Source organism: Lissotriton vulgaris, chromosome 8, assembly GCF_964263255.1.
Source record: "Lissotriton vulgaris chromosome 8, aLisVul1.2, whole genome shotgun sequence".
NCBI classification, from domain to species: domain Eukaryota; kingdom Metazoa; phylum Chordata; class Amphibia; order Caudata; family Salamandridae; genus Lissotriton; species Lissotriton vulgaris.
The window spans coordinates 1,327,759,391-1,327,780,201 of record NC_141696.1 but is presented as its reverse complement, the minus strand read 5'-3'; the positions used below and the strand labels follow the sequence as shown (position 1 = coordinate 1,327,780,201).

At 45.9% G+C, this 20,811-nt stretch overlaps 1 protein-coding gene across 3 annotated transcripts in view; it reads left to right on the top strand.

Moving 5' to 3' along the window:
* The window catches only part of DYNC2H1 (dynein cytoplasmic 2 heavy chain 1), a 1,560,829-nt gene that overhangs the window by 892,087 nt on the left and 647,931 nt on the right, over window positions 1–20,811 (top strand). For 2 of the 3 annotated variants that reach the window (XM_086935265.1, XM_086935263.1), the window contains exons 62-65: window positions 2,186–2,327; window positions 5,630–5,739; window positions 13,153–13,173; window positions 15,199–15,297. In XM_086935265.1, coding sequence (XP_086791391.1) covers window positions 2,186–2,327; window positions 5,630–5,739; window positions 13,153–13,173; window positions 15,199–15,297 — 372 coding nt within the window. The remainder of the gene's footprint in view (window positions 1–2,185; window positions 2,328–5,629; window positions 5,740–13,152; window positions 13,174–15,198; window positions 15,298–20,811) is intronic. The other variant, XM_086935264.1, reaches the window with a different exon arrangement.

Here is a 20,811-nt window from a genome sequence, read left to right as displayed (position 1 = left end):
CAATGGTAACAGATGGGCTCATGTAGTAATTTCACTGTGAAGTGCTTTATGTCCTGCCTGCGTGGCAGGGTGTGGCTGACAGAATGTATAAGAGTATCCCTTGAAGCTCATTGACCTATTTTTACATCTGTTAACACTTTTTCTTTGAATATCACAGTTGGGATTTTTTGGTTGAACCTGGGCAGCGCATGTGTTGCTCTGCGAGCAATGTTGTATTGGAGTATTTACTTGAAGCCCCACCCACTCTCCGCCCATAATTGTCATTGGCTTGTGTCATTGTCATTCGTAAATGCTGGCTTTTGATTCCTTATTAGGGCTTGTTAGTCCCTCCTCAGTACCGCCTTGTCTTCATTTGTAACTTCCCATAAGGATAGGCCCTTCTATTTCGGTTGTTACACAGTACTCCTTCTTTAGTCTGTAAACACTATTTTCTTTAATGACTGCTCTTACTGCAGGTGAGCAAGGGTCTCTCATGCGCAGTTGTGACCACTGGTTTGTGTAACTCGTAAAAAACGGGGAGTTCTTCAGGGGCCATGGGAGACTGAAGGGTGCATCTCAGCAATGTCTTTAGGGAGGTCAAAGATGCGTGATGTAAATTCCGCTAGATCTGGCTTATTTATTTTCTGAATGAACATCTATGTTAAAGATGAATTTTCTTTAGGTTTGCTCCTGCGCTCACTTGCTAAAAAACCTTGACTTCAACAAAGGGCTCTTACCCTCTTTTTCTTCCATTTGTTTCTCTGTGAAATGGATCCAAAAATGAAAAGAAATCTTTGGCTTCAAATGTCTTTTGGACACACACTCCCGCAACAGCTAACCCGACCGGAAGGTATTTACTGAGCAGTTCTCCAGTTCCAAACTGGCGGCTCGATTCACTTCGCTGCTCGGCTCAGATTACCTGTAAAGGGTGTGTTTTCACCCCCAGCTTAACCTTGCTCGCGCTCATTTTCTTGTCTCCCCCCTGCCAACACATTGCTATGTACATCTTTTGCTTCCCTATGCCCTCCGTGCCCTTTCCCCCACCACGCCATCGTTTTTGCTTCCCCACACCCGCCACCACCCTCAATTTTGCTTCCACACACTCTCCCCATCTAAATTCCTTCTGCTACCTTCTGTTTGCAACCCCCCCTCTCCGACACACACACTTTTAAACAAAGCATTTGGAAAGCAATAGGTCTCGCATATGCGAGAGTTTAAGCTAGTGGCATTGTAACTGACAATGCCTTTTATTTATGTTTTAAAAACCAAAACATAAATAAAAGGCATTGTCATTTACAATGCCAATAGCTCAAACTCGACCTTTTGCATTGCATATGCTTGGCTCAGTATGTTCAGAAGTCCTGTATCCTGATTGAGACGTATTGTGCGCCCTCCCACCATTGATTCTCATCAGTCATGTCCAAAACAGAGCTCTCAAAAATGTCCCCTTCCACACTTCTTCCATGCCCTACATTCCCAGTGGCTTTCTGGTTGGTTGCCATTTGCAAAACCTGTTTCTCTGAAATAACCTCCAAGCTGGTTTACTTTTATAGCCCACTAACAGTTGGCGATGTCGTGTAGTGCGGTTCCCACCTTGGAACACGTTTAATGCCTTTTGATCCCTGAATTCCACGTGGATTCCCGATGTGATACCTGTAGGCTTGACGGAAGCTGTCTGTAGGAGACGGACAATCTCTATTGTCCACTCGAGGGGCTGTAAATAAGAACTGACTTCCCTTTTTGTGGACCTTGCTGATGGGGCCACCCCAGCTCGTTGCTTTCAGGCCTTCCCCCTTTTTTCAAACCTCAAGTTCCTGTCAGGGGTTTGCATTCTTGCTGTTCTCTGACCGGTTCCTGGCCAGGAATGTGAACCCAATCCATGGGTCGTGCATGCATTCACAACGACTGACGCCCTCTTGGCCCAGTGCCTAGACCCCACCTCACCTGTATCAAGTTATCTTAAGTCAGAGCCCTTCAAAAGATCCCTTAGAACAGCCATGGTATCTGGCTTGTTTTTCACCCAACCCATATAACAACTTAAGGCCTTGTCCCCCTGGTTGCTGTGTTGCATGATCTGTTCTTCCAGTGTATGACTGTCGATGTGGTGTCAAACAAATAGGTACATACAGTAAGAAGATACAGTGACATGGTTGAGAATCTATGGTGTTGCCTGTTTCTCAATTTGTGTTCAAATGTATTTCATCAGATGGCAGAGATGGCAAGTGAACTTGACACGCTGCCGAAGAGAGCCCAGCTTGCCGCAGCCTTCATCACATACATTTCAGCAGCTCCCGAAGATCAGCGCAAAGCCAGCTTAGAGGAATGGAAAAAATCCACTGGGCTGGAAAGTAAATATGCTCTTTGTACCTGTTTTTGACATTCATGTTGCAATAATGCAAACATTTTGACACCTTTGATATTGGCAGTAAAATTCTAACCCCAAGCTAGGTAGGCATTTCTAATTTCATCTGCAGAATGATGTCACCTCGCTATTATAACCACCTAACATTTAAGATGCCCTGGCGTGTTTACTCTCTTCCTCATATCTCTAAAAATGTAAAGCTCTCATACATTGAGATCTCACCCGCTCAGTGGGAATCTTTTTCCACCAAAGGGCTCCCACTATCAGGGTGGCAGTTTTGTGATGCAAGTTGGCCCCATGTCCTGCCGGAAGGTTGGCAGTTTTTTGTGTTTCAGAAACAAGCCGCTGTGAAGCCCAGGGAGTGTTTATCTTTATTTATGTGATTTTATATAGCGCGAACTTTACCCGAAGGTGTCTGAGCGCTTTACATAAGAACCCGTTGCAAAACATAAGGACTTAGGATTACATGTGTTACATAAAGGATACAAACAGAAAAAATTGCAAATGTACAAGATGTAAAGTCACACAAAGAGGAGATACAAATGGATATACTCTAAGAGTCACATCGGAATGGTAGAGAGTACAAAGGTCTACTGCATATACTAGTGATTAGAGTTATCTCTATATACATAGGGAAGGGATACAGATGGATATACTCTAAGAGTCACATAGGAATGGTAGAGAGCACAAAGGTCTACTGCATATACTAGTGATTAGAGTTATCTCTGTATACATAGGGAAGGGATACCTGTGGATATACTCTAAGAGTCACGTATTAATGGTAGATATACAAAGGTCTACTGCATATACTAGTGATTAGAGTTATCTCTGTATACATAGGGAAGGGATACAAATGGATATACTCTAAGAGTCACGTATTAATGGTAGATATACAAAGGTCTACTGCATATACTAGTGATTAGAGTTATCTCTATATACAGAAAAGCACAGGTCCATGAAGTGGGGTCGGAGGGGGGATGCAGTCACAGCACCAAGGGGGGGGGGGGGACAGAGAAAGGCAGGAAAGGGAGACAAACGAGAGAGGGAAGCAGATAGTAATGAGTGAGACAGTGAGGAGTTTGTCAGAGGCAACAGGAGAGACAATAGAAAGGTCGCTAGGACAGGGGGGGAGGTCAGAGATCACTAAAATTGCGGAGGAGAAAGGTAGAAGAAGAAGCGAGTCATAAAAGAAAATGGCGAGGAGCACAAAGGTCCAAGTCCGAAAGTCCAGGAAAGAGGGCTGCCATAGCCAGCAAGTCCGGGGGTGGGGGAGAGAGGCAGTCCACAGTAAAGTCACAGCCTCATCATCCATGAGGATCTGGGGCAGAGGAGATCAATCCGGAGACCAGAGGTCAGGGAAGAAAGACCTGAGCTCCGATGTCTGGGAGAGCAGGGGGGGGTCATGCCTCAGGCCTCCGATCCTGAGCTCCGATGTCTGGGAGGGCTGGAGGTCCTGGGCTAGGGCAGGGCAAAGGGGAGCATGGTGTTCAATATGTCTGTCCCCTCCAGGATTAGCCCTCAGCACAAGACCCCCAGTCGAAGCAACAGTCGTAACAGCACACTTGATGAGCAGGCAGGGACAGCGGTAGCTGTGTATTGTAGGCGCCATCTTAGAATCAGGCATGGTTCTGTGAGACAGAGCTATATGACGAGCGTATGGACCATGGATTCTTTTTCTGCCGTGGCCCACCAGGCTTTGCACGGCAGACCTGGGCAGAAAGAATCAACGTCTGAAGGCCTGCCCTAAATAGGGCAGTGGACAGACATTGACACACACAAAAAAAGCAGAGGCTCTGTGGCACTTGGTCCTCTGACTAAAGTTTCCTGACAACGGAATCGAGTTAAGCTCCAATGTCAGAAAACGTAAGGGTCCCTCACCTCTAAATGTGCCAGGGGACCGACAGGCTTCATAAAACGGGTTATCCTGTTTACGGTTGATAACCTACTGATGCCAAACCCAGAATGAGCATATAATTCTTGTGCTCGGCCTGCCCCACCAAAACGTGAGCCAGATGATACCTTTGAGAGACCTCTGGTTGCCTCAGTATAGTCCCGCTCATTTAGGTTGCTGGGAGCAGGGGCGTAGGAAGGGGGTGCGGTGGGTGCCGGCCGCCCTGGGTGTCATCACAGAGGGGGGTGACAAACTGACAAAAATATGTGTTTTTAAAACAAAAAAAGGTTTTGGGGCTCACAACACTTGTTTTTTTAAATACAAATATTCAATGTGGGTGGTGACAAGAACTTTTCCCCACCGGGAACCACCTGACCTTGTTACGCCACTGGCTGGGAGAGCTATACAATAACATACATTCAATCCTATGCCCTGTCTCACCCCCACCACATCGTGCTTTTTTGAAGAATTTCTTGCAGTTAGTCTTTGGCACACACAGGTGACAATAGATTACTAACTGCAGTTTGTGCTTAACATCTGTATTTGTAAAGCGCACGTTCAGGGTATCTTGGCGCTGAATAACAGATGTTTCTTGTTACCCCACTCAATGTTACTCCTTTTATCGACCTCGAAAAGGATGAGAGGCTGAGTGGACCCACCAGGATTGGAACCTGTGACCATGAAGTCACACACAGACTGCTGCAGTGGCTGCATTAGTCTACTACGCTACCAGATCCGACAGTGCTTAGTCACACTAGTCAATAGTAGGCAGGTCTGAATGTGCAGAAACAAGTTGGCTGTGTGCATTACTCGGTGTAGGCGGGCTTACTGCATGGCGATACAAGGCTCCAGCCATGACAGCAGAAGGGACTGCCAGCCGAGGTACAGATGTTCCCCATGGAAATAGATTGGTTACTTCTGGTTCTGTTCTGTTTCCGATAGTGGAAGGTCACACACCTTTGGGAAGTAGACACACGTAGCCAGTGTATGTTTGGTTGGTGCGTGAGGGAGGGAGGGAGGGAAACAACGGCATGTGGATGAGTTGCACAGGGTGGTGTCTCTACTTGCCATTTGTCCCTCCCAGCCCTCCTGTGGATGGCTGTGTGTGCTGGAGGGGAGAGGAGGAATCCTCCCAGGCCTATACTATCCTACCCCAGCAGGCGCAGACAGTACATGTTGAGGAACTGAGGACATCTTTAAGAATGCCATGGATATTGAGGCGGGGCTACTGTTTGACCTGCACTGGTAGATTACTCAAACAACTCAAATGAAACCACTAATGAGCTACGCCAGAATCTATTTTTGATATTGCTTGACACAACACCATGTGAACGGATTGGAAATATGGTGCCCTGTTTGGGCCATTATACTAGTTTTATTTTCATTTCTTTTGACAGCATTCGATTTGAGACGGTTTCTATCAACTGAAAGCGAACAGCTGATTTGGAAGAGCGAAGGCTTACCTTCGGATGACCTTTCAATTGAAAATGCCCTTGTCATTTTGCAGGTAAACGTGAATATAATTAATTGTTTTCTTCGCTCAATGGTTCACTCGACCTCAGTCCTGTAAAAATGCTTGCAATCTATTGAAATTGAACATCGATGGAATTGTGTCGTTGTCTGCTTGAACAACTGTTAGGTTTCTTCAATAATGTTTTCACTAGAGTTATGCAACCCCTAATTACACCTCAAATGTTGTTCTAAACAGACATGATTGAAGATGTCATAGATACCTCGCTGATTTAGTTTAGGACATTTCCCCTTTAAAGAGAACAGACAAAAATATATGTTGTCCTGTGTCTTAAGATCACCTGTTTTGTCTAGTTGTTGCATAATTTTGACCATTGTAAAGTTATTATGTTTATAAGTTTGTTTTCTGCTTGTAAGTCTGTCATTTCGTAGGCTTTGTTTCTTAGTCACAGTGTAACTGCAGACGCCTCTTCTCTTTAAGCATTGGTAATGTCCATTTACAGCATACCCATAGTAATTTTTTTTCAATATGCAAAATATCTGGAGGCATTTAGACACATGTTCGTCTCAGTTTTGGGCACCTTACAGTCTGTTGCCAGGTACATGGATACTTTGTTTTTTTGTATTTTGAGTACAAATATATATCAAGTGGCTTTAAAACACTCTGTTTGCTAAAGTCATTTAACTGAAGGGTAACAATGCTATCAAACAAGTTGTATTCAGGAAAGCAAAAGTATACTCTCTTAGGTTATTAGTATGCGCAAACCAAAGGTCCTCCTTCAAAGGAGGTGCAAGTGCTACACCCAAAGAGGGCTGTAAAGGAGTAAAGATCAGAATAGCTTACAGAATTGTACTCCAAATTTCTGAGGGATTCTTCCTACAGATTTCTCACCTCATAAATATCCTAACATGGAAAACTTAACCAATATCACCTGTTAACTCTGACGGCTCCTGGACATGACCACATTGGACTATAAATGGCACTGCCTTGTTTGCTTGCATCAGTTTCTGTTTCCCTGTGCCTAACTGACGCAGGCCAGAAACTCTCTTTTGGTTGCTACTGAGTTTCTCTAAAGCTTTTGACGTCACCAGCATAGGTCAAATGTTACCTCCTAAAGAGTTAGGTTTAAACCTTCTAGAAAATGTATCAGGGCACCAAAGGCCTCCCCAGTTCCGGCTGGTCTGATGCTCGCCCTTGCCCCAGAGCCACCGGTTCCAGATCTGACGTCGACCTTGCATCTGTAGCCCACTTCAGCTACCGCTCAGGTAATGTCTCATTACAAGTCACTAAGGGACAGCCCATGGCATGGGAGGATTCACTGGCAGGGCCTTGTTCAGTTTAGATGCAGATGCAACACAGGACCTTCAGAATGAACTGACATGATGAGGAGAATACGGAGGATGAAATTACTTTGTTTACTCCCTCTTAATACTGCTGCTAGTCTGTTTGTTGGCCTTTCAAAATATTAGTAGCCTTTATACCTCATCGGTGAAGGATTTGGATTCCCCATAGGGGCTCCAACCAAGGCAAGCACCTCCTTTGCGGTAGTGGTCCATACGGCTCAGAGGTGTTGGAACTACAGTTCCTAGTTGTGGAAACCTAAGCTTGTTTGCTTACAGAAATCTTGAAACCTGGCCCTTCAAATTCAGAGTCTTTGCTACTTTTCAATGAAACCTTGACAGAAGCCCAGATGCCGGCATATCCAAAACCATGTTGAGTGCCACTGATGAGTCACCCCGTCGCTAAGCATCATAGGCCTGCTCTGGTGTAGGATGCTTTTTGACACAGCACCCTATGCCAGAATCTTGTCGTTTAGTCTTCAGCCATTAGTGTGAACCAGAAAGTCTTCGTATTACCCCACCTTACAGAGAATCAAACTGCATGGCTATGCTTGGCAAGAGAGTGTTCTCCTTTGCTTGTGGTCCCTGTTTGGGGTCTCTGATTGCTGTCTCCTTGTTGGAGAAATGCACTATTGCCCTCTGCAATATGTAGAGAAAGATCTTGCCTGCCCTCCTTGATGGGTTGCGAAATATCTTTGCTCAAACTTCCCACAACTGACGGAATGTGGCACAGTACACTTTACCCGGCCCAGACAATAGACTGTGGGGGCTTTGTATGGGCACTAATGTGACGATTTACCATCACGCTTGGATGTGCACCACAGGTTTATCCAGGGACAAGCAGGCTGTTTAGAAACAAAGCAGATTCAGTGGTTCAAAGATAGCTGTTCTACTGCGCGCTCCTTATACTTGCTCTCAACAGCCTGCCACTTACATCAACAATAACTTGAATTCAGAGTTTACTGCCGGGGCCTGGCTTACCACCAGAGGCAGCCATCTTAGCCTGTTCAGAGACCTGCTTAGCCTTTTCAAGGTTGCAAGGGGCATGGTGGTGGCAGAGCACAGGGCCACCAACAACATGGCCAGTCCTTATCTTCTTCTTTCCTTGCAGCTGTAGCCAACAAGTCTCGATGATTCTCCATTTGGGAGACATCTGTGTCCAGCTCGGGGAAGAATATGTTTTTACCTGCCCAGCTGTGATGGAATTATCTCTGGCCAGTGTGTTGTGTAGGTTATCCGTCATAGGTATGCTCTTCCTTTTGTGGCAATTCCTCCCCATCACACTGAGTTCCTCCTATTTCTACTCAGACGTTGACAGAAAATCCCTCTATCTTCGGCAAAGAGATTCAGTCACTGGTGGACAAAGTGGCAATCCGGAGAGTCTCCAAGAAGTAGAAGAGGTGCAGAGGGTGTTGCTCCCATTACTTCCTAGTGCTCAAGAAAGTTGCTGGGCTCAGGCCGATTTTCGACCTTCCATTCTGACTCTGGCCTAGATCGTCTCAGCCCTGCATCTTGGGGATATTTTCATATAACAGTCCTGCAGTCCCACAGGAATCCCCCACTTTATTGTGGGGGTCTGAACACTTCCATTTCACTCATGCATTTTGGCTACTCTGTCCCCCTACCCACCCCCCACAATCCCGGTATTTACGAAGGTGATGGTGGTTGTTTTAACTTATCTTGAATGGTCATGAGTACCTGTATTCCAGTAGGCCGAAGACTCTTTGTTAAAGAATCAAGAAGGGCCTTGACTCATTATTCAGGATGGCTGAGTCCAACTAATAGTATTAAACAAAACAAGAGCCAATACTGGAGTATCAATTCATAAACTGATAAATTTCAACGACAGTTGCTTTGATTGAAGCAAAAACAACCTATTTTACTTTTGCCAAATACAAGTTTATTCTATTTTATTAAACATACTTTTTTATTTTTGGGCACACTATTCGTCGTGCATGGAAAATACAAAATACAAAAATGCAATAGGTTTTATATACAAAATATACAAACAAATGAATACACAATTTCAAACACACTTGGCCATACATTCACACACAAAGCATTCACAACAACTGTAAATAAGAAAACAGTGCGTCTTATGACCCAAATAAATGCAACAGCTGTTCCAAAATGAAAATAGTGACCAGATGCGGGACCAGTTTTTTGTCCCGCATCTGGTCACTATTTTCATTTTGGAACAGCTGTTGCATTTATTTGGGTCATAAGACACCTTATGACAATTACAACTATAGTAGATCGCATAAATATGAAAAGAAATATTTTCCACTGATTGAACGACCGATGCTCGGACGCACTGTTTTCTTATTTACAGTTGTTGTGAATGCTTTGTGTGTGAATGTATGGCCAAGTGTGTTTGAAATTGTGTATTCATTTGTTTGTATATTTTGTATATAAAACCTATTGCATTTTTGTATTTTGTATTTTCCATGCACGACGAATAGTGTGCCCAAAAATAAAAAAGTATGTTTAATAAAATAGAATAAACTTGTATTTGGCAAAAGTAAAATAGGTTGTTTTTGCTTCAATCAAAGCAACTGTCGTTGAAATTTATCAGTGAAGACTCTTTGTTGGCAGTGAGCTTGTCATAGTCCGCCTTGGACCACCTGCGGACAACCATCTGCCTATGGTCTTTCCTGAGGGTCTCAGTCAATGAGAGGATATCCCACCTTCAGTCAGTGTGGAGGATTTTCTTTATCAGTGCTGTTCTGGGCGTGGTTCATTTCAAAGCTTTCCCACCCCCGCAGTGAGTCTGAGCCATTCGGGAGATGATCCTGACGTTTCAAGCTTGGTTGTGTGTTCCGGACAGTACTGAGACTTCTTGGAGTCATGGCCTTGTCTATCATGCTGGTGCCTCATGCCTGTTGGCACTTGGGGTCTGCAGTGGACCTTTCACCTTCAGTGGGCTGGCCATTTAGGGTGCTTCTTAACAACATCCTTGTGCTGGCCAAGGTGGCCCAGGACCTTCGTTCGTGGATGAAGGATACCAACTTGATTTGCAGCAGGCTGTTCTCTCTACCCAATCCAGTGTTCATAGTATTGATGGATATTTTGCCTCTGGGCTAGGGAGGTCAGAAGGACTAGGTGATGATCTGGTCTGCGTGCAGCAGAAGAACCACATCAGCTTTTTTGGTGCTGTGTGTCATCTGGCTGGCTCTCAAGTCTTTTTTGCCTTGCAACACGGGCAGTCCTGTGCAAGTGCTGATGGACACCACAACCTCTATACGTGAGTGTAACAAACAGGGTGGTGTGCTCTCTCCTTTGATGTGCCAAGAAGCACTAACACTGTGACACTGGCTGGACCTCCAAGGGGATTTCTCTGACTGTTAACCATCTAGCAATGCCCCTAAACACCAGGACAGGGAAGGTCAGTAGACACAATTCAGCTGACCACGAGAGACGTTTGCAGCCAGAGATGGTTCTCCAGCCTTTTGTGCTCTTGAGTTTTCGCCTCAGGATTCACTGGAAGAGTTGTTCCCCCTTCCATGGGACTCCAGTCTTTTCCAGCCGCTGCTTCCCTGGTTTTTGCAGAAGGTTAGTAGGAACCAGACTTAGCCCATCCTGATAGCCTGGGGCTGGGAGTGAAGGTTCTGTTACTCTGACCTGCTCATTCTGAGTTACCGCCTCAGTACCACCCCTGTCTACCTCTTTGGGAGGACCTGCTCTGCCAATCACAGGGCAGGGTACTAGACCTGAACATCCACAACCTACACCTTCATGCATCCAAATTGCGTGAACCAGCTGAGCGGATTCAATGTGTCTAAGTAAGTTGTTAATGCCATCTTGGTGCTCAACACCCATCATTCTATTCTGCACGCTCAGCAAAATGTGTGGGCTTTTGCAAGGAACATCGGGTCAATCAATTCCAGGCCATACCTTCTTCTGTTTGTCCAATCTTTACCCTGACAAGGCCTTGCTGTGGGCAAACCTTGAAGGTTATTTGTCGGTCTCTGAGCCTTTCTACATATGCCTGATAAGCCCACCTTATGTGCTTTTGAGAGGGCTTATAGACATGTGTTATCCTACATTACTTATTATGCTGCAGTGGCACTTTAATTTTGTTCTTTCCGTCTTAATGTGCTCTGCGACTGACGCACATGATGCCTTCCTATTGTGATTACTTACATGTGCTGTGTCGGTAAACTGCAGGCACTGCCAGCGCAAACACCATAAACTGCTTTCGCTCTGGACAAGCTGGTGCTTTGTACAAGGGCATCCTTTCTATCAAAGGCGATATTGGTGCAATTCATCACTCTCCGCGTCTCCTTTTCTCTACCACATCCTTCTAAAGAGTAGATGGGGTTCCTATTAGTCTTTAGCTTTTATATTAATTGGACTAAGGAACACTTTGGTTGATGACCAACTTTTTGTGGGTTTCACAAATGGTAACAATGGCAGGATAGGCGGAAAGATATTGTATCCAGATTGTTAAGTCATTCTCTGAGTAAAAATGTGCTCAGCCTTGGCCAAGAAGGACCCTTCCATGGGCCTTTGTGCTCATTCTATCAGGGCTAAAGCCCTCAGTATGGTCTTAGCGGGTGTGTTTCGGAGCGGGACATCTGCCAAGCAGCTACACATGATTGTATGTCCTGACATTCACCAACCTTTACTGCCTTCACTCGCAGATCCGCAGGGGGGGGCATTCTTTTTTCTACTTGGTCCTACAAGATATCCTATTGTGAAGTCCACTCATCAGACTCCGCCATCCTTTCAGAGATACTTCTTTGGTATCTACCTTAAATGGGAGGAATATGCGGATAGAAGTATCTGTCAGAAGAGCAAATTACTTTCCTTCGGTAAAGTTCTTTCTGGTGGTACCATATCTTATTGCAGATTCCTCTGTGCCGTTTCCCCTCCCCGTTGTGTGGAGTTGCCTTTATCTAACATATAAAAACTTTCCAATTTAGAGATCTGCTCCCTGGTAGCTCTGATTCTGTTGTGCTACAGGTGTGAGGGTGTGGAATAAGTCGAGCAAGAAAATTGCGTCAATTGGGAGAAATAGTGCTTACACGCAGCTCTGCTCTGTCACTTCCGGGGTAGAACGGAGCTAGGGATCACTGTTAAGACAATTTCTGGATCCAGTTTGGCAGCTGGGGAATATTCTAAAGGGGAGGAGTCTGTGGTTAGGGAGAGTTTCCACCAGAAAGAGCATCACAAAATGACCCTTGCTAATTGAGATTGCGCTTGTACTAAAACCTCATGATGTACCTAGACTAGGACCAATGACCTCTTATTCGCCCCTAGCAGGACGAAAGCACGAGCTGTACTGGTTCCCTGAAAAAATGCAGAACTCGCTTATCTCTGCCCACATACAGGAGATTTCTTTAGATGAGTTTCTCCGGCTTCAGTAAAAAGAAAAGACAGTGCTTAATTTGAGCTGGTGGCTGGTGGTTTCTAGTGCTCGGCACCAGCACTTTACTGTCAACACTGATTCTTATGACAGCCTGCCGCATGGTGTTGTAGTCTGTCTTATTTTTAGGAGCACAGCAGCTATTGTTCAAAAATGAAATATACATTAAAATCAATAATACCTCTCACCCAAACCTTTAGGAATAGCTTGGGCGGCATGTATTAGTCCTTTTAATATATATTTAAAGTCTGAATTGTCAGACTTCTATGCGTGTGATTGCCTAGTAGTGATAGTACTGTCATGTGCAGTGGTAGTGGGAGCAATGGGTGGTACAAACTACAGGGGCCAGGCACTTCATTGTTATGTTTTTTTTTTACAAATTAAGCACTGAAAAAAGCCACTTTTGAGCGTTGTTGCCTTTATCATTAATATTAGTTGTTGTATTAAAGTGAATGTCAACTCTCCAAATAGATATTCACTTACAATCGTGTTAGCAGTTTTTGAGAGATGTGGGTTCCACACCCCCATCTGAGAGATTTCTTTTAAACATTGGAACTCCTGTGAGTTTCCTGAAGCTCTGCTCTGTTAAGTGTATGTGCATATGTTTGTTAATGTTTAGTTTCACGAATGTCTCCCGTCATTAATTGTCATCGTTTATGTCAATGATTGTATCCATGATTGCATTTCCTTGCGTTGTTGACTTTTAATTTCTGTTTACTTTTAATTTTGACGCTGCCGTAGATCTATGCTTTGAAATTTTCGGTAAGAGAGGCCTAAATTTGATATTTGTTTTCGACTTTCTTTTCTTTTTTAACTGGACTTCTGTTCATTTACTGCCCCCCCCCCCAATAACATTTAAAGTATTATTTCACTCTTGCAGCCTGGGGGCTTGATTAGGGGTGCTATCGCTCCCGATAAGTAACGATATGCTGGCTATCGTTATTTACCGGAGGCTGGAGGTCACACCAGTTATGCGTATGATAGAAACAGATGATTTTTGGTGCTTGGCGTGCCAAACATTGTCTTACGCGAAATGTATCAGGTAAAAATACGAGTGTTGGGTTGTGACGAAAAATGTATCATTCTGGCACGCGTGCGGAGAGAGGTTTGCACGGGTGTAGGAATTTTACGAGGCACCCCTAATCCGGGCCTGTAATTTAAATGATCTAAACATCTGAAAACGTCCTTGTTTCCCCAATTGGCCTAGTTACGGTAAAATGCATCTATCACGGTGCTGCCAAGTGACCCTATGTTGTTGCTTCCTGATTTTCCGGCTGTCCTCTCGCAGGTTGCAGTCACCTATGAACCCTTCTCGAAGCTCTGGGTGTGTGTGTCTTGTCTCATACTTTCCTTGCTTCGTCTGCCATTAGTCTGCACTCTGACCTGCAGCCTGCAGTCGGAAGAAGCTGGTTGTTTAAAATACGTTTTAATCACAGGAGACGTAAGGAGGGGGGCTTAGTTGGTGCGCTGCCGTGTGATGCTTGGCAGCGCCTCTCCATAACAACTTTCTTTCCCAAACTGGGTGTACAGGTTCTTTTAATGGCATTTGTTCAGGAGCTGGTGACCCTCATGATCTGCCAATCACTGCTCCATGCGGGGACTCCAGTCTTGCATCTCTTTCCATCCTTCCTTGAACCCAATGGGTGGTGCAGTGTTTCCTTGGTCTCTCTATACCAGTGGTACCTTTTGGCTTCTACTATGCCTTGTGACTTGTATGCTTTCTGATGTACTTTTCAACAGGTAAATTGTGTGCACCTGCCCTTGAGAGCGGTAAGATGGCTTACAAAATGTTAATTTGCAAAGTAATTTAAAGAAAAAGAAAGATATCTTCTCTTTTTGGCCGCTTACTACAATTGAAGTAGATCCGCGATACTGTGTGGTTCATAAAAATTCCAGGCGTATTCCTTCTCATCTAGATTTAGGGCCTGAATACGATCTTGGCGGATGTGATACTCCTTCACGAACTTGATGGATATCCACATTACAAGTTCCATAGGATAATATGGAATTGTAGTTTGGCGGACGGGATATCCGCCACATTTGTGACTGAGTAACGCTGTCCACCAAGATCGGGATCCAGGCTCTTAATCAGGCAGTGTCCACAAGGCAGACAATTTAAGTGACAAAATATAGCCGAAATCTGCATTTGCACATCTAACTTCTTTAATTGTGTGCTTAATTTTCTGTTGCAAACCCATGTTTATCTACAGCAGTGTGTTCCTTTTTAACTAAATGACATTCATAAGATTTTTTGCCCTTGACAAGACTGTTTCCAATGCACCCAATAAAATAAGGGGTTGCTCACTTCCCATTCACTCCCTGAAACTAGTTTTACCAACTGTGTTGGGATTAACTTTACAAGTTATTCGAGGGTGACAGTGGCCATGCACAATGTTTTTGTCTATCTACCACCATGCATTTTGCAGCGACCCTTTACCACATGGCACTTTCTATACACCATATAACCATGAACTTACATTGGTATGTGTTCTGCTGTTGTAAGTGCAAATTTGGAATTTAGAATTATAAAATTAATTCTATTCTCTTCTAAATTACCCTCATGTACTCAAACACCTACATGAATTCGGCCCTTTATGACCACGTTTCTTGAGATTGTCTTACTCCACAGAAATGTTTTGCAGTTGATGGCCTAGGTGCCATCTGAGACCAGATATTTGTAGTTTATGATGGCTGAGAGTGAGAAACAAGGTTTGTGTTCTAGGGATCCACTATGCTAAATGTTTTTCTACTGGATTGTGTAATATGTTGTTTTTTGTTTTTCGCCAGAGCCAAGTGTGTCCTTTTCTAGTTGATCCTTCTTCACAGGCTACAGAATGGCTTAAGACACACTTAAGGGAATCACGCTTGGAGGTCATCAATCAACAGGTATATGTTTTTTTCACATACAGTATCCCCTCATGTTTTCCTGGGAAATACATTTGTTTATATAAACGTTTTGTAATATATGTTGATGGTGACTGTGATCGTCTGCTTTTTAGTTTAATGAATATTAGGTTCCCCCATGTAAATATAATATTGTTTGGATAGTGCACTGTCACACTCGTCCTGTCACTGCCGGTTACCCTTTCTCAGGCAGCAGGTCTACTCACACACAAGACAGTAGCTGTTGTAGTGGGTGGCATTCCTTACTGAAAGGGCTCCCCGGTGTGTCTGCTCCATTTAGGGAGGTTGAAGCTGGTAGCAAGCTCGTGACTTGTAAGATCCCCTTCTGGACTGCATATTACTGGTTTATATCCGCTCCTCTCGTTCATACATACCGCAGCCAGCACACCTAAACCAGTTAGTAATCAGAAAAGTGTGAATTAAAAGTGGCACAGCCACAGAAGGGCAGCAGTTGAGCAATGTCTTCAGTATGAGATTCTCCTGTTACACTATTTATGTTGTCCAGACCTGGTCCTGCCTTTCTTCTCTTGACTAGATAGGTAATTAGACACCTTCTACTCACTTTGTTTGACCTCCTTCTGAGTTCTGACAACATAGCGTCGCCGTTGCACAGCCCATCGAGGCTACCACCTTTTTTTTAAAAATTTGTTTTTATTGTTGCTATCACATGGTACACAGTAACGGTGAATCATTCTTCAGTGCAGCGTCAACATTTAGCTGCCTTCAATCAATAGAGCAACTTTTTAAATTTTACCCCCCCAACTTTAAACTTGCTACTACAAGGGTCAAGGTACACGATCCGTGTCAGAAATCCATTATAGCAATTGGCGTGTCTAGAAGCATCTAACGGCATTTTACACAGTTATTGATAAAAACAAGCTCGCCTGCACTTACAATTCCCAGGGCCTCATGTCGTGCGCTGCTTCTGATACCTACTCCTCGCCCCCACCCACTACTCCATATCCTCGTCTTCTCCTGAGCTGTCCCCATCCTCCTCCTCAGGCAGAGGCTCACAAATGTCCCCTCTGTATGTGTTCCAGGGTGTCCAGATTTTGTTCCATTTGCGTGGATTACGCCTCTGTTGGTACACCGCCCTCTCCGTCACCATAAGCATATCCATGTTCCTGCACCACTGCGCCAGTGTCGGTGTCTCCAGTGCCCCCCAATTTTTTGCGATGTCCCGCTTTGCCAGCATCACCCCAATGATCACCCATTGTTTCGCATGCAGTGACATGTCTGTTGGGCCCCATACATTCAATAGGCAAACCCTAGGGTCAGGCGTGAACGGGTTCTGTATGGTCTGGCTTATCGTGCGTGTTACACGCCTCCAGTATTCTTGTATATTAGGACAGGTCCACACAGTGTGGAACAGTGTACCCTCCTCCCCACAATTCCTCAGGCAATATGGGTGTTCTGCCCTGTGTATTCTATATAGTGTCGTGCGGGTGTAGTAGACCCTATGTAGTACTTTAAATTGGACCAATCTGAATCGGGTGGATATACCTGCCTCCCTGGGCGATGCCAGAGCTGCATTCCAGTCCGCCTCATCCAGGTCCCCTATCTCGTCCTCCCAATATTCCTTCAGCTTCCCCAGCGGATCCGGTAGGTTGTTCAGTAGTTTGCGGTAAGTGAGGGAGGTCGCACTTGCCTCCATATAGTCCGTAAGCAGTCGGTCCTCTAACGGAGCCGACTCCGGAACTGTCACACCCGGCTCCAAAACAGACATGAGTGCGTGCCTAACTTGTACGTATCTGTATGTTTCAGTTACCCCAAGGTCATATTGCTCCCTCAGGGTCGCAAAGGAGAGCACGCCCTCTCTCATCCATAGATCGCCCACCGTGGAGATTCCGATGTTATCCCACTGGTCAAACCCTTTAGAACTGCGCAAGTTACCGAGGGCCTTGGCATCCCATAGTGGTGTGAGTTTAGTGATCACTCCCTCCCATGCAAGCCGCCTCTGAGCTTTATGCCATAGAGATACAGTGTGTTTGGTAGGTCCTTCCAGCTTCCTCACCATTCCTTTGTTGTAGAGTGGGGCCAGGAGGGTGGTCGTGCCCAGTTGGCGTCTATCCGCCATGTAAGCCGGGTCATCTTGTGCACTATGGATCCACTGGTTGATCACCTTAAGGTGAGCTGCCCAATAGTACAATTCAAGGTTGGGGAGGGCTATCCCCCCGCTGTACCAGTCTCTAGTTAATTTCAACTGCGTTACCCTGGCCGGTTTGCCGCCCCACAAGAGGCCTGACAATTGCGCCGACACGTGGCGGAAGAATGATACGGGGACCATCGCCGGCGTGTTTTCCAGGACATATAGGAAGCGAGGCAGCGCCATCATTTTAAAGAGCGCCGCCCTACCTAGAAGAGTCAAGGGGAGATTCTTCCAGTGGCGCACGTCTGTCTTCAGCCTGTCCAGCTGGGGCTTAAGGTTCAGGTCTAGAAAGGTTGAATGTTCCCTTGTAATTTGAATCCCTAGGTACTTAAAGGAGATGGGTTCTACGAGCAATTGGCAATCCGTAGGTAGGACCGGAGGGTCGCCCTGCACCATATAGATTATGGACTTGGACCAGTTACGTTTATAGCCTGAAGCTGCACCGTGCCTCTCACACAGTGCCAGTAGGATCGGGATACCGTTCGTAAGGTCCGTGAGATAGACGAGCATGTCGTCGGCATACAGGGAAACCCTATCTTCCCATCCCCCTCCCCACTGTATGCCTTTCAGTAGCTGGGTGGTTCTGATAATCGTGGCCAGGGGTTCCAGCACTAAGGCGAATAACAGCGGTGAAAGTGGGCATCCTTGTCTCGTGCCCCTTGCCAGCGGAAGCTCCCTCGAGATATGCCCATTTGCAGTCACCCTTGCCACAGGTTCGGTGTACAGTAACCTGACCCATGATATGAATTTCGAGCCAATACCCATGTGTTCCAGGACCGCAAAGAGATAGCGCCACTCCACCATGTCAAACGCAATCTTGGCATCCAATGACAGCACCGCTGCCGGCTCCTCCAACTGTGGGGCTCGTGCTATCACCCCGTGCAGCCGTCGCAAATTCAGCGCCGTACTCCGGTGTGGCATAAAGCCCGACTGGTCCGGATGTATCAGGTGCGCCAGATGGGGCAGCAGTCTGGTGGCCAATAGTTTTGCCAAAATTTTACTCTCGGCGTTGAGGAGGGAGATCGGGCGGTATGATCCGCACTCTTCAGGGGGTTTGCCGGGCTTTGGTATTGCGATGATTGTGGCCGTGCGCTGATCAGGAGGCAGTCGTCCCCGCTCCTGGCACTCCCTGAACATATGAAGCAATGGTGTGGACAGCGTTTCGGACATGAGTTTGTACCATTCTATCGGCACTCCATTGGGGCCCAGCGCTTTCCCTGGGTGTAACGCTGCTATAGCTATCTGTATTTCATCGGCTGTCAGGTCGGAGTCAAGCTCGTCCCGTTTGTCTTGCGGGAGAGTACGGGTAGGCACTCCTACGAGGGAACCTTCTGCCATCTCCCGCGTGACCTCGAACTCAGGGGAGTATACGGAGTGAAAATGGTCTGCCAGGAGTTCTGAGGCTACCACCTTTGGCTCATGCTTCTGGCCTGCCGACTCCAATGTTGTTGTCAGACTCTTGTCTGCAGGCTCAGATGGTGATACAGTCGATGACACTCCTGATGTCGAGGCGTTGTCTTCTTGGAGTCGACCAGCTTTGGTTACGGCGTTGGATGCTCCGCCAATGGAGTCGCCTTACCCTGACTCTTTTCCTCTGCTCTCTGGAGCCCTTCCTCTGGTTTAACCTGCTGAGGACCATGGTTTATGAGGTACCAAGGAAGGTGTGGTGTGTCACCATCTCATTTTGTACACGGTTCCACCCCCTATGCAGTCTAGCTGGTTACTTGACTTGGGTGACGCCAGTGGCTTAGAATCTCTTCAGCCTCCTCCTGGTTTGTCTACCGAGGCGAGTTCCACTCTGGCGGACATGCTCAATTGAGTCTCGTTTGCATTGGATTTATAACTTCCTTCTGTGAAATTGTCAACAGACCCTTTACTTGGCATTCTGCATCCTGGCCTGTATAACATAGAGTCTGTCCTTCCTTTGACTGAATGTCTTTTTAATATCCTGTTGGATGGTTGGGTTAAATCTGAAACAGGGCTCTCTGTGGATCGTTCTATTTCTCATAGGCATCGCCCGGTCCCTGACGGTCCGTCTGGTGTCCTTAGGCAGCCATCTAATAAGAGCTTTGTTGTACAGGATGCTTCAGCCACCCAGAATATTGATTTTATTCCTCCTGTCCCTCTGAAAAGAGAGGCCAGGACACTTGACGCTTGTCATAGGTGTATTTCCTCTTCTAGCTCTGCCCTGCAATCTCTGAACACTTCTTGTGCCCGTGCCCTCTTTTCCCACACCTTGTGGGACGCAGTGGAATGCCTCTTGCCCTCCTTTCCAGAGGAATGCCCTTGTCCCATTGATACGTAATGGGCATCAAGCTGTCAAACTTAACACCTGCCGTGGTATGGATACCACCAATTCTGTTGGTCGGGCTATGGCCTCTTCTGTAGCTCTATCTCAGCGTGCATGGTTCTGTACTTCCAGGTTTTTGAAGGCTGTGCAAACTTATCTACCTTATTGGATTACAGCCACTGCTGTTGCTTCCTGCTGTTTTTTTAATACATATCTGTTAATCTTCAGCAGTTTGGTGTTCTTTGTATCTGTTTTTATCTTTTAGGTGTTCTTATCTACCTAATTGGGTTACAGCCACTGCTGTTGCTTCCTGCTGTTTTTTTTAATACATATCTGCCTTTGCATCTATGGGGTAGCTGTTGTGTCTGCTGTTCTTTTCAGTTCTGTTTCTCTGGGACACAGTGCCTTTAATTGTTCGGATCCATGTCTTGGTATGCTTATTTTATAGGAGGCTAGGTTTCCCTTTCTTTCCTGTGTCTTTCTCCTCCTTGTAGGTGGAGATACTGTTCTCTCCCTCACAGCGCTGTATGCCACTCCCGCCTTGCGTCGGTCGTTTTTCTCAGTGGCTGAATACTTTCTCTTTTTCTCCTCCTTCCTTTGGGAGAGGTTCTGCTTACCCCCCTTTTTAGGTCTCGCCTAGTAATGCAGCGCATGAGCTGCATCGCTTGGCGAGACTCTATTGACGTCGCTTTGGTTTGGGAAGGGAGACAAACCATGTGCGCGCCTGGACAGCCGATGAGCACGCTCATGGCGTGTGCATCAGCTTGGACCCACGCACGGTGTGTCTTTCAGCTTGTGGCATCTATTTCAGCTTGTTCTCTCTGCAGAAGTTCTCCATGCTCACAGAAGTAAGGTTCCAGTTTCTGACAGGGCCAAAAGAGGTAAATAACGTGATTTAAAAGGGAGGCTTTTAGTGTCCTCTTAGGACGCCCTTTGTATTCTGCTCTGCAGGGGGAATGGCTTCTGGCTCAGCTTTCAGAACTCGCCACCGCTAATGGAATCAGCTTGGGTTCTTTGAAGAACATCGTGAAAAGTGTCCTGTTGGTGCCCATCGGTG